Source organism: Carassius auratus, chromosome 6 (assembly GCF_003368295.1).
Source record: "Carassius auratus strain Wakin chromosome 6, ASM336829v1, whole genome shotgun sequence".
Classification (NCBI taxonomy): Eukaryota; Metazoa; Chordata; class Actinopteri; order Cypriniformes; family Cyprinidae; genus Carassius; species Carassius auratus.
Window position 1 is genome coordinate 26971174 of NC_039248.1, and position 14580 is coordinate 26985753.

Sequence of the window (14580 nt, forward strand, 5' to 3'; positions counted from 1 at the left end):
AAAATGTATTATGATTTTGATAAGACATATTCATGAAGGAAGGTTTGAATTTTCCATAGTAATTGTATAATTCACCAAAGTACCATGGTTAAAAGCCATTTACACTGAATAAAATTATAAACGCAACACTTTTGTTTTTGCCCCCATTTACCATGAGCGGAACTCAAAGATCTAGGACTTTTTCTATGGACACATAAGGCCTATTTCTCTCAAATATTGCCCACAGATCTTCCTAAATCTGTGTTAGTGAGCACTTCTCCTTTACCGAGATAATTCATCCACCTCACAGGCATGTTAGACAGCATGATTATTGCAATGTGCCTTAGCGTGGCCACAATAAAAGGCCACTCTAAAATGTGCAGTTTTACTGAATTGGGGGGTCCAGGATGTGTGACCACCATTTGCCTCACGCAGTGCAACACTTCTCCTTCATTTGATTTTCATGTTTGATTTTCAAACATGTAGTCTAAAGATGATCAAGTTGTTGATTGTGGCCTGTGGAATGTTGGTCCACTCCTCTTCAGTGGCTGTGTGAAGTTGCTGGATATTGGCAGGAACTGGAACACACTGTCGTATATGCCGATCCAAAGCATTCCAGACGTGCTCAGTGGGTAACATGTACGGTGAGTATGCTGGCCATGCAAGAACTGGGGTGTTTTCAGCGTCCAGTAAATGTGTACAGATCCCTGCAACATGGGGCTGTGCATTATCATGTGGCTACGTAAGGTGATGGTCATGGATGAATAGCACAACAATGGGTCTCAGGATCTCATCACGGTATCTCTGTGCATTCAAAAGCCATCAATAAAATGCACCTGTGTTCATTGTCCATAACATATGCCTGCCGATACCATAACTCTGAGATTCATCCGTGAAGAGAACACCACTCCAAAGTGCCAGACGCCATTGAATGTGAGCATTTGTCTACTCAAGTCAGTTACGACGATGAACTGCAGTCAGCTCAAGACCCTGATGAGGATGACGAGCATGCAGATGAGCTTCCCTGAAATAGTTTCTGACAGATTGTGAAGAAATTCTTTGGTTATGCAAACCGATTGTTGCAGCAGTTCTCCGTGTGGCTGGTCTCAGACGATCTTGGAGGTAAAGATGCTGGATGTGGAGGTCCTGGGCTGGTTACACATGGTCAGCAGTTCTGAGGCCAGTTGGATGTACTGAGAGATTCTCTGAAATGCCTTTGGAGACGGCTTATGGAAGATAAATTAACATTCAATTCACAGGCAACAGCTCTGGTGGACATTCCTGCAAAACGCTTCCTCAAAACTTGTGACATCTGTGTGACTGCACATTTTAGTGTGGTCTTTTATTGTGGTCAGCCTAAGGCACACCTATGCAGTAATCATGCTGTCTAATCAGCATCTTGATATGACACACCTGTGAGGTGGACGGATTATCTCGGCAAAGGAGAAGTGCTCACTAACACAGCTTTAGACAGATTTGTGAACAATATTATAGAGAAATAGGCCTTTTGTGTTCACCTCATGAAAAATGGGAGCAAAAACAAAAGTGTTGCATTTATAATTTAATTAATTAAAATTCAAACTCAAAAGAAGGCAGCCATAACCTATCAAAACCTGTGCCAATCCTCGGATTTCACCTCAAGGTTGCATACAACTTAATACTACTTTTAAGTGCTTTCTCCTAATCTTCTGTCATGGTTTCCCTCGTACAACCCAAATTGTCTTTTTCACCTGGTGCTCAGATAACTAAACACCAGCTATCTTAAAGAAGTCGTAAATAAAACTCAAGTGATATAATATCCATATTAACTTATGTTTTATGGATTTTCAGTCCCTTCCAGCAGGTGTTCAAATCTTCAAACCAATTTTAACGCGTCCCCACATGCAAAGTTGAGCGTGAAAATATGGTGCCATTGCGACACTTCTGGCAACACGCTTTGGCTCTATATGATGTTCTTTTGCATGGTCATGCAGGTGAGAGAAATGTTTTATTTGACCGTCTTTTGAGAATAAGATAAGAACAACATCGATAAATATGAAAAACGTTTTATTAGAAGTTACATTTTTTATTGCAAATAATAGTTTTTCACACTGGCACCATATTTAGTTTACTACGTTCTAAGTTTGAAGTCTAAGCATATACAATTCTTAAATATGAATTCATAATTTAAATTTATTGTAAGGTTTAGTAAATAAACTTGTTATCAGTCTCGTTATGAGGCTCTAGCTAATTCCTCCATCACTGGGGTCATGGGTCTTTAGTGCTAATAGGGTTAACTGGAGTATACCATCGCTCCAGACAGGGCACACCCGTCAGTGTGTCTCTCGGGTGTTTGACGCACGTCAGGAGCAGAGGGCAGGTGTGATCACTCCCGTCGTGGCCTGACCTGTCGCCCAACGGTGAATTATTCCACACCAGCCGCGGCAGAACAGTTTAGAGGTGATGAATCGCCCCGGTGCTTGGCAGGCGGTGTGAATTTCATTTCCCCCCAATCAGCAGGTGTCTAGTTTTTCCCCCACAACGTGCAGAAACTCTGTTCCTATTGAGCCAGAGCGCTACTTTTTGCCACGTGTCTCCCACTGACAGTTCTATTACGAAGAAAAATGAACAGGAGACATTAACCGTGCTGTCCTGCCACGGTGCATTCTGAAAACTCCCTGTGAACAGAGCAACTGCGGCAGCCATAGTGCCATCAGGTTATTAAAGCAATCAGCCACTCGAGGCTGTGTGTTACAGTGATTTTACCATGGGTAGGGGTGTCCTTAGACACAGTCTGAGGTACAATCATTGTGCACATGGCCTTTGTGGATTACTGCAGTATGATAAAAGACACCAATGTTCAATCAATGGATTTATTATTCATAATAATTAGTATAAACCATTCTTACACCAAGTCACATCATAGCTCAATAGTCTGGCCTATAGGGCTGGCTGTCCCATTAAAACGTGATGCCTCCTAAAAATTCTTAGGGAGTGCACCTTGTACACTTTTTTTACCATTTATCTCTAACATGTACATATTAGTACCACAAAGGTATATTAATAATTTAAATGTACAAATACACATTAAATAGGCTTGTAACTTTCTTTAAGAGTGTATGACAGTAAAGGTAGAGGTAAAAGGTAATATTTAAAGCTGGTAGGCTAATCCTAATTCAGTCCGCGATCACTTCTGGAAATGTAATCAGGTTATCATGTTCCTTGAACTCTGAGTCATCAATGTCTCAGTGTTTAGTGAATGAAGACCCTTGCCAGAACCTCATGAATCCCACTGCACTCACAATTTATGGCCAGTGGTTTACAGAACTGTAATGTCAAGAAACTGTATGGATAAGGATCTATATAATTCATATTTAAGATTCTGTAAAAATGTTTACAGGGACAATGATTTGACTTGACAGTGTTTATTTACTCTACCTGCTCTTTATTTCTCTTACAAAAATTATGTGGAAGCATGGTCTGTATATAAATATGCTACTACTACTATATTTTTCCCAGTTATCTAAATAACAACAAGTCTAAATTTACTTTAATTCTCTCTACATGTCACAAGTTAGTTAGTTAGTTAGTTAGTTAGTTAGTTAGTTAGTTAGTGACATATATAGTAAAAATACAAATATTGTGAAAAAATATAGATACATATTAATATTTGAAATAATTGATTTTTTTAAATATACATTTAAATTAAATTTCTTCCTGTGATGGCAAAGCTGAATTTCAGCATCATTACTCTGGTCTTCAGTGTCATATGATCCTTCAGAAATCATTTTAATATGCTGAGTTGCTGCTCAAGAAATACTGTTTTTAAGTACTGACCTCAGACTTTTGTTAGATGTAGTGTACATCAGTATATTTCTCACATCACCACTACTGGCATTGTCTATAACACTGGGTCACTAAATCCCTGGTCGTCCCTGTAATATTAGAGATCAGAGTTGGAGATAGATATCCTGGTGGACTACCACAGTTGTTGTTGACACATCTCATTTGGGAAGTAGGCTTTTCCTTCAGCATTATGATTACTTACATCTCCTGGGCCAAAGTTTGATGATAAAAGATATTTGTGCAGCTGCCTAAAAACACTTTTCTGCCGACCGTTATCTGCACTCTGTTCTTCCTTCATGCACAATCCCATTTTAAAACCCCATTTTTTCTTAGGCATAGCATGATTTTGACCTATACTGGCAATAACATGAATTTAATTGTATGTGCAGAGTATCTGTGACAGTGCAGAGCCCTGAGGTCAACGACAGAATCTGAACAGGTGAAGTTTGTTTCTATGTTAATTCATGCCTGCGAGACAGGATTAAATTTGAATGAATTTTGTTTCTAATTTTGCTGCCTAAATCAAGCAAATTATTAAAGGTAATAAATAATAAAGTCAATTTAATATCAAATAAAATAATAAATATTAAATCAAGTTCTAGGAGACTCTGCCCAGAAAAGGGGATTGAATAAATGGATCATTTTAATTTGTTATGAGAAACTAAGGTTTATTATAAAAGCTGAAATTGATTGTTGCATGATTACCTTGTTCTTCTAGATATTATTCATTCTGTCAATAAAAATCCCATGTTCAAAGTCAACTTGAATATCTCTGACTGAGTGTAAAACACTGGCACCTTGATTTATGAGCACACATCATATGCCAGGTTTTTACTTGCTGATCTTCACAAACTATTAGACGCTAAGACTTCTCTCAGCAAGCCAGAAAATTGAGATTCAGTGAGAGAAAGACATACAGAGTTTCAGGCGGGATGGAATAAGTTATCCTCAGTCAAACAGAAAGAGACTCCTGTTGAATTAAAAGCAAGAGAATAGAGGAAACATCACAGACAGGGGTTTGAAAGGTGAGCACAGCCTTTGATAGCTGTCTGACTTCTGCTTCTGGTGTAACGCTTTTCATCCTTTCAAAGAATCCTTTTCAGGGTTGCAGCAAACATTTTAAAGTTTGAGGCTTGAGTTGGTTGATAATGTTATAGGCAGCTGTCAGTAACTCAGTGAATGATACGACCACAGGAAACACTGACAACTCACTTTGAACCCAATAAATTAAATATGTGTATGTATCAGAAGTCATCATGGGATCCAATCACATTCTATTTGATTTCCACAATCTGATGCATTTTTCAGTGAAACAGAAGAAATGTAGATTTTACCCACAGGAGCTGCTGGATCATGAAAAGTGGGCGTTTTATACCTGAATAGAGACAGACTTGAATTGAGTTTGCAGCTGACATCCACTTTTGCGGAGGCTTTCCAACCTGAATGTGGAGGACAAATTATTGTTGCACATTCTACTGACAGATTTTTAGAAATACTGCATTACCAGGAGCTTAAAACAGTGATTAAATTGCATTCGGCTAAACATTTTAGTCAGGGTAGTGCCATATTTAATTTTTTGACAGGAATGAAAAGAAGGCTGTGAGGGATATGAGTACAGTACGTTCAATAGCCTGTACTATTGTTTTACAACATAATGATTATACAGTCGACAAAAACATTTCTGAAAAAATACTAGACAAAAACAGATTTGAAAGCTGTGAGTTGTGAACAAGATCCGTGCAAATACGGCACCAAACCTGATTAAGGTCTGTTGCTTAACAATAAACCAATATCACTATTTAAAATATGAATAAATGCAAATTAACCTGCTCATTACAAGTTCAACTTAAGCCCAAACAGAAATTATATTTATATTATATAGGTAATAATCGTATAAAGATAAAATGCATGCCTATTAGATGATACAAAAAAAAGGCTAAAGCTTCAATATCTGTCTGTTGTCTTTGGATTAGCTCAGAGGAACATAAAAAAAAAAATTGAAAGTCAAATTATATATTAATTGGGGTCTCTGGGACTCCAAATAAAAAGAAAGTCAATCTCACCCAGAACACGAAGCTCAGCGTGCTAGATTAAAAACGTATTTCAGTCACACTTTCTTATTTCTTGCTCTTTCTAAGGTCACTCTTCTCATCCTGAACTTTCTCATTTCGAATCCCTCTCTATCCACATCTCACAGACTCGCTGCTCAGCTTCTCTCCACATGCTGTTACCTGGCCTGGTGCTTTGGCCGCTCTTCAGAAGGGTGAGCCAGTGTCGGTCAACACGGTTGCTCGATAATCTTTATCCACTCACCGGCCCGTTCCAGCCCTGCCCAGAGCGAGAAACAGGGGCAGACTGTGTCTGGGGGGAAGGATTTAATGCGCTCTCCTCCCTGACTTCATTACATCCCCAGACCAATATCATCCCTCTTGGTTCAGACCTTGAACTTTGCAGCTTCTCCAGCTGAGACCCTCATGATCCTGTGTGAATCAAGCTCATAGTGGCATCTTTAAATGACCTGATTCTCTGGTTTATGACACACACACTCAGTAATCCTCTGACACACGCTCTAGTCATCTTCTCCCCATCAGCTCCATTTAGCCTTCACTGGCTGATGTGTCATATTATACGCACACGGGTTCTCCATAATGTGACATCGTATCCATAAATGTTTCTTTGGCTATGTAATAGGGATCCTTCTGGGTCAGCATGTCCTTGATATGTTTAGAAGGACTGTAATGGGACATAAAGCTGGAGTGCATGTGAACAAAATTAGTTTTACAAGCTTAAGGGGAGTTCGGGTGTGTTCTTGGGCAATACAAGAAACTCGTTTACTATCTTGGGCTATTATTGGTTTATAAACAGGAGCTATTGAGGGATCAACCACTGCCATCTTGTGGTCGGTTTCGAATCCTGTTCCACATTTTAGTAAAAGTGTCCATCTGTAGTCATTCATCCTCACAAAAAACTTGGCTTTCTGTAGAAAACGAAATAAAATGTTCTGATTAATGTTCACCCTGCTCTGTATATGCGATACACCATCCTTACAAACCAGCCCACGTGACAAATTAAACCTTTATGATCATTTCATTATGAAAAGCTATTATTTTAATTTAACCTAACACTTTTGAGAAGTGGTGAGGAGGTCCGTTAATAAATTCTTTATCGTTGCATTTTGTTTGGACATTAAAAGCTACAAATCATTTAGCAACTTACTTGCTAAAATAATACCAAAACAACAATAAAATGCATTGAAAAAGGAAATCAAAAACTGTGGATCCAATGGAGAACATTATAAAGAATTACTGTAATGAAATATGAAATCTTACAGACCAGCGAATAACATGATTGGCCAAAATAGGACACACACACACACACACACACACACACACACAGAGTCATGTTTTGCTCACTGTATTTCGCTGTATTGTTAAATGAGTTCACACAAGGACTATGATACAGTATGTGGAAGCTTTCATTTGTTCTCATGCATTCCTAACTGTAATTTCCATTAAACTATCTAAAGCTCCCATTTTCTCCTTTATGAACGTTAGAGAAGGTGACGGTGAACTTCGTTTCCCAGAGTGCATCGCGCTGACAGCTTCTTCCCATAGACAGTAAAAGACGCAGCGACAAAAATGGCGGCTCTTCTTCCTCGCGACAAAAATGGCGGCTCCTTTAACCCTACTGCTGATAGTAGCTGTTACAATAAGAGCCGTTTTATTCCGATCCAGTTTGGCAGAAATAATTTCAGAGAGGGTCGAGGTGGTGTCCCCTTTGAATGCTTGGAAACGAGGTATGATTATGTATTTTTTCTTTTTGGGAATGCTGTATACCGATGGTATGTAATGTATGGCAGCATTGCTGAGCTGTCAGTTTATGCATGTAATATATTTTCAGCAAATTATGTTTTCATGCTTTATTGTTAGTTACATTATTGTTTACTTGTATATCTGATTTTAAATATTCAGCATCAATGGAATACGCAGATTTGTTCTCCACAGCCTGTTGTGGCACACAGCTTAATATCTATTTACTGTATGTCTTGTATTGAATGGATTGCATTAATGCAGATTGTTTTTAAGTTTGATTTTACATCAGATCCATGTTACATCTAACATCCTTGTTATATTTATACAGTCTGACAAATATGAGATAAACTGGAGTTCATTCTATGAAGTGATGTGATTTTGGTGCATTGTTTCAGTAGGGAAAACTTTACAGATCTGTTTCAGTTACAGTAGTGTTCACTTCACTGCCTTGAATAAAATGACTTGTGTATTTAGAGAGAAATGTCCTTAAGTTCGTTAGCTGTTAAATGCATAATATGATTGATTTTTTAATTAAACAGTTGTAGAGGGTCTTGCCTTGTTGGATCTGGGGGTCTCGCCTTACTCAGGAGATGTGTTTCATGAAGTAAGTCATTTTTTTTTTTTTCAAGCCTTTTTTTTTTTTCGATGTGTTTAATAGCTGTTGTTTTTTTATTTCTTCCAGACACCCTTTATGATATACCTCTTTCATTTTACGGTTGACTATGCAGAGATTGTTTTTATGGTAAGTGCTTACTTTGTTGATTGTCTTTCTTGTTTCCTTATATCATTAGACCATGCAAAAATGGCAATTGGTAGCAACAATCTCAAATCTGATTTACTGTTAAATTTTCCAGGTTGCTGTGAATTAATATCATGGTTTATAACTATTACTGTGCGTTTGTGTTTTTGTAAATTTCACTTCTTGTAAGTATGCTCATGTAACGTTATGTCTCCAGATAGCAGATGGAATCACAGCGGTGGCTCTTTATCTTTCAGTTCAGATCTATAACAAGGATGTGGTAAGTTATAGCTAACATTTGTGTTGATATCTGTGTATGTGTCTTAAGTTAGAGCATATGAATTCATTATATTTTCAAATTATTAAATGTATTATTAATGAACATTTATCTTTGTGTGCTTTGTAGTTTAGAAAACAGAAATATGCCTTGGAATCGGACCGGTATCCTGCCGACTGTTTGGAGCTCCTCCGCTCTCCGAAGGAAATGTTTTATATCCCCCTCAAGGTTGCCATGTTGTAAGTTCTGATCTGGCTTTAAATCAAGATTAAAGAAACTCAGCCTTACAAGTAAGGCGCATCATTTAATTTCCCTAATTGTCTTCCAGTTATTTGTTAAACCCCTTCACCATCCTGTCTTGTGTGGCAAAGTCAACTTGTGGGCTGAACAATGCCATTATTGCTCTCTTCATTTTCTGTACATTAAAAGGTGAGTGTTCTCTGTGTACACTTAAAAGAAAAAGATGATCAGTTTCCACAAAAAAATTGAAATGTCTCTTGAGCAGCAAATCAGCATATTAGAATGATTTCTGAAGCATCATGTGACACTGAAGACTGCTGAAGATTCAGCTTTGCATCACAGGAATAAATTACATTTTGAACCATATTCAAATAAAAAAAAATATATATTTTAAACTGTAATATTTTTTCCAAATATTACAGTGTTACTTTATTTTAATCAAATAAATGCAGCCTTGGTGAGCATAAGAGACCTTTTAGAATCTTACTGACCCCAAACTTTTTAACAGTAGTTAATATGCTAATTATGATGTAGTTGATTAATAATCAGATGTGAAGTGTGTCACAAAGATCATCCAAAACACATTTAGGATCAGCAGTCTTTGATCTGAGTAATAATTAAGAAATGATCAGCTGCTCATATTTGACTGTTATTTATTATAATCATATGAAGTATAACATAATTGTCTGTGGTTTACTGTATGTGATTTCATCAGGCAGTGCCTTGTTGAGTGGGATATTGCTGGCCTTGGCTACATATCAATCCATCTATCCTCTGACCCTGTTTGCTCCTGCACTCCTGTTCTTCCTGCAGGTGAGAGTCTGAACTCATGAAGAAACACTGCTCTGATGGCCAAAATGAAACATCTCCCTCTATCTCTCTCCGTCTCTTTCAGAGGTTATATATCCCAGTGAACCCGAGGAGGAGCAGTTTCTGGTTCTTCACTCTTCAGTATGCGTTCATATATGTGGGCAGTCTGGTGGTGATCACTGGACTCTCTTTCTTCCTCCTGGGCTCCTGGGACTTCATGCCTTCTGTCTATGGATTCATGTTAGTCAGCAGTCATACGCCACATGCTTTATCTCCAAATACAAATGTCTTATTCAAATATTCACTGTGTGTGTATTCCACAGATTATCTGTCCCTGACCTGACTCCAAACATCGGACTCTTCTGGTACTTCTTTGCAGAGATGTTTGAGCATTTCCGTCTCTTCTTCAGCTGCGTCTTTCAGATCAATGTCTTTTTTTACACCATCCCGCTCTCCATCAAACTCAAGTAGGTCCTGCATTATACCTGAAGATGAGCGATGTATTTATTTAGCATGTATAGCACTCTTATGGGTAAACGATTCAATCAAACAGGGAGCATCCAGTGTTCCTCATCTTCATGCAGATTGCCATCATCTCCATCTTTAAGTCGTACCCTACTGTGGGAGATGTCGCCCTCTACATGGCATTTTTGCCAGCCTGGAGTCACCTTTACCGATGTGAGTAGCTGTTTCATTTAGACATGTTGACTGATTTGATATTGAAACGGGAAAATGGAGAAGAGCATATCATGTAAATTGAGCAAAATATAATTTAGTTTCATTTCTTTTGTGTGGGTTTTTCTTTGTGAATTAACCAAATGTGGAGTGTATCCCGTGCTCTTCAATACATTAAGCACTTTTTCAAAGCACCTTTACAAATAATGTGTGTACTATTTTCAAATTTCATAGGAAAATCAAAATTGAACATGGTAAAATGCGATAAAAAGGGGACACTGCAGTTCTATTGGCAGCCGAAAACAATGTATTCGCGGAATATTAAATAGACGCAGATGCAAGGAGTTGGGCTTCTGTGAATGACTGCTATTTAAATTCTGAGGAAATATGTAGACAAAAGCATCCAATGCAGATTCCGTGCAAGCCTGCATAGACATGCACTCGGTTAACTGGATAAAGCTGAAATCTGCTAGCAAGCTTTTTACTTTTTGTAGAAATGAGTTTGCTTTATTTCTTTCTTCTCTCTTTATTTCAGTTTTGAGGAACATCTTTCTGGTGTCGTGCGTGCTGTTGGCATGCTCCGCTCTCTTTCCTGTGCTCTGGCATCTCTGGATTTACGCTGGCAGTGCCAACTCTAATTTCTACTACGCCATCACATTGCTCTTCAACTTTGGACAGGTAAAGAGTCTTGATAAGCCATTTCAACTAAACACAATAGCAAATACAGCTGCCAAATTGTCTGGTTTGCTCACAAGTCTTAAGTTAATCAAAACTGGTTTCTTATACCTCTTAGCCTCAAGGTACAGTTAGATTCTATTAATTATGCCATGACAGAAGCTGTCATGCCAGGTATTTCCTGTACTCATGGAGGTAGTACACAAAACCTGATGACAGAAAGATGATGGCTATAAAATGTAATGAAAAATTTAATTAAAATTACATTTATGCATTATGCAAATTTATGTTGTTTGGAAGGTCAACTGCAAAGATGGCAGCAGTTATCCGCTCCTTGCTTCTGGTGTTTGACCGGCTCAGCTACGACAGTGTTTACAACTACTTGGCTGTCAAATTATGGGTGGAAAAATCGATGTAGGAACAAGGTTTCATTATTCATTAACTCGTATTAGTTTCAGTTAAACAGTCCCGTATTAGGTTAACCAAGACAGCTGGCACACCCCACATAACCCGTGAGGAACGTGCACCTCACAATCTTGGAACAAATTTCATCTTTTTGTAGATATTAGAAGTTTGGGAGTTGTCCGTTTGACCTCAGAATGAAAGTTCATTTAGTGAGCACTGTTTTAGTTGACAGAATTGCATGAACTGATGTCATGTGTGTTTACACCATCACAGATCCTCCTGGTTTCAGATTATTTCTACGCCTACCTGCGTCGAGAACATCACCTGACACACGGCCTCTATCTACAGAAGAAAGATGGCACTGAAGCCACTCTAGTGTTAAAGTGACCTTCTTTCATAAGACTTGGAGACCTCACCGACTGCCTCACACCCGATATCTTTGCTTTTTCAATTTCCATTCACACTACATTTTTTTTTTCCTCTCACCTCCGTTTGCCTCCCCTTTGCTTTTTCCCCATTACTTTCAGCATTTTACCTCATGTTTGAATGTTGACACCACCTTTTGGATCAAAGCTGTTTTGTACAAGACTTTTTGATAATGGGAGCCGAAGTATCTGAGTGCTACAGAACTTAACTATTTTGGCTCCCATGAGATGGCTACAAAGTTATTTTCACTTTTGTTTCACTTGTCTTTCATTGTTTCGAAAGATTTGCCTTCTTTATTAAACTCCATTCCAAAAGTGAGGTTGTTTGGCTGGACTTGCAGTTTGAAGTCATGGTCAGCAGAGGGCGTAACACGAATGTGGAGACTTCAAGTTGAAGACCCCTCAGCGCCTTTGTGGATATTTTACCTGAGAGTATGATATGAAGAGATGGTTATCTTCAAATGTTCTCTGAATGCTTTACTTGGTTATTGTTTTTTGTTTTTTTACCTATTAATAATGCAAGAGGATTAAAGGTTGGTAAAATATTCACATTTGATACTAAGTTTGATTGTTTGTTTTATGTTCTTAAAAAATTAGGGATTAAACTGCACTGCAATTTTATTCATTTTAAAATTGGCCCTGATTTGAATTTGGTTTATTGTTCTGTTTTATGATTTCTTTGGCATTAGGAATTTACCGTCTGGATTTCCTTTGATCTGTCCTTTTGATCTAGCACCTGGGCACGTGAACCGAACTATTGCACACCTGTATAACCCGTCACTCTTGTGGTTCAACCATCCTTCTAGATCTTAGATGGTGGAATTTTCCATTGCCTGTATCGATTCTAGACTTTTCTAATACTCGGCCCTTTGGTCAGGTAGGAAGACGCAAACATCCGGGTGGCTTTGATAATCAGGTCAGTGGTTTCAAAGTCTAGTGTGTGGAAGTCATCTCTAAAGTCATAAAGATGTAGATGTAGAACATATGCTTGCCATTTCATTTCTACATGCACTGGCATGGCTTATCGCACCTTATGTTGACCTTAAATGACATTTATAACGCAAATGGATTTCCTAAAACAAATAAATGAATTAGGTTTAAAATGTAAAAAGACTTGTTTTCACAAAATACATTTTCAATTAGCTTCTCTTCCCACATTGGCTATTTTTTTTTATGCTTAATATTAAACATCAGTAATGTAAAAAAAAGCATGTTTTATATTAAGTATAATTTTAAAGGAAATTTAATTTGTTTTGACACTAAGATATTGTTACTGGACAACAAGTCAGAAATACTGATTCAGACAAGTTTTTGTGAAGTATAATACACAGCATTTCGATTGAAACTTCTGACTTTGATCATATTGAGCAGTTGTTGTACTTGCAAGTACCATTTTCATTTTTTCAGTCCTCATGGGAATTATTTATTGTGTTCTTTTGAATTCATTTTTCTACTCTATTTTACTTTAGTTGAACAACAGACTAAAGTTCATAAATGTGCTTTTTTGATACCAAGTAAGAAACATTTGAATGGCCAGCGAAATGTGAACATGTCTGTGGTTGGCACAATTAAGGGCTTCTCTCCTGCTCGCTTCAGGGAATCTTTATCTTAAATGAAATTTGAAAAACTTCAATGTGTTTTCAGGAGTTTTTATTTTGAATGCCTGCCAGCGGTTCAGAAATGTGCACACTGAAGTATTACACATTACAAACCTTCATTTCACATTACTCGTGAAAGTTTGACTCGTTTTGGATGTCATAACACTGATTTGAAATCATCTGTAAATGATATGGGCATTAAAATGTCAATAAAGATTATTTCTCAGTTGTGTTATTTTGTTAAACCCTGTTGATTCTAGATTTAAGAGATTTTGTCAAAACTTATAAAAGATCCACCCTTTATGATCCGTTATTTGGGTGTACAAAAGCAGTCTTATGATCTGTTTTCTTTAAGGAGAAATGCTGTTTAAATTAAGCTTGTCATGCGTTTTTATGTAGAAACCAGAAGTATAATCTATCATGTCAGCAAGTGTTGTGTGTCCCAGTTCAAGTAGTTACATACCACTGCTGGGATCATGACTTGATGAGTGAACTAATGAATAGACTTCTTAGTAAATTTGAAGGGTTCTATATATTCTATAGATGCTATAGGTTTTGTAAAAGCTATGAATGAAATACCTTTAGGTATTAGTTGTGAAATACCTTTAAAGACTGTCAAAATGTTGTCACAGTCTTTCATGCTCTGTAGATATCGCTGACAGATGACACTGAAACAATGTTGAGTGCAGTAAAAAAAAACAAATAAAAGAAAAATGTTGACAATCAGGCATTTATGCCACACCTGCTTTAGTTCACCGAATACTTTAAGCTGTCTATAGTGAAGTCAAGAGATTTAGCATTATTCCCAATTATTTCATAAACTCAACCCATCTGCACTATGAAATTCATGTTTGGTGTTTAGTTCATTTTAAGTGTTTTTTTTTTTTTTTTTTTTGCATACAATTTACATTTCTACTCTGAAGTATAGTAGTTATTAAGAAGACTACATATTTGCTTCTTGGCATTTGCAACAAACTACATTATAATTTTAAGTCATTATTGGGATACGTCAGTCACGCCAGGTGAAAGTCAGAATGACACTGCATAAATCACAATATTTTTTTTTTTTTTTTTTTTTTTCATTTGCATTGTTTTGGTGTCCTTTCACCTCTTTCAGTGG

At 37.4% G+C, this 14580-nt stretch overlaps 1 protein-coding gene across 1 annotated transcript; it reads left to right on the forward strand.

Moving 5' to 3' along the window:
* Positions 1–7436: 7436 nt before the first annotated feature.
* On the forward strand, positions 7437–13695 carry LOC113105076 (phosphatidylinositol glycan anchor biosynthesis class U protein-like). Its single transcript, XM_026266182.1, has 12 exons — positions 7437–7600; positions 8156–8220; positions 8299–8358; positions 8573–8635; positions 8762–8871; positions 8961–9061; positions 9588–9685; positions 9768–9922; positions 10006–10149; positions 10236–10360; positions 10893–11035; positions 11711–13695. The coding sequence occupies exons 1-12, from the start codon at positions 7471–7473 to the stop codon at positions 11822–11824; spliced, it is 1308 nt and encodes a 435-aa protein (XP_026121967.1). The 5' UTR covers positions 7437–7470; the 3' UTR covers positions 11825–13695.
* The last annotated feature ends 885 nt before the right edge of the window (positions 13696–14580 follow it).

Coding starts and splice junctions, on each gene's coding strand:
- LOC113105076 (XM_026266182.1), top strand. CDS start 7,471: ATGGCGGCTCCTTTAACCCTACTGCTGATAGTAGCTGTTACAATAAGA. Junction 8,221..8,298: donor CAGGAGATGTGTTTCATGAA/GTAAGTCATTTT, acceptor TATTTCTTCCAG/ACACCCTTTATGATATACCT. Junction 10,361..10,892: donor CTGGAGTCACCTTTACCGAT/GTGAGTAGCTGT, acceptor TCTTTATTTCAG/TTTTGAGGAACATCTTTCTG.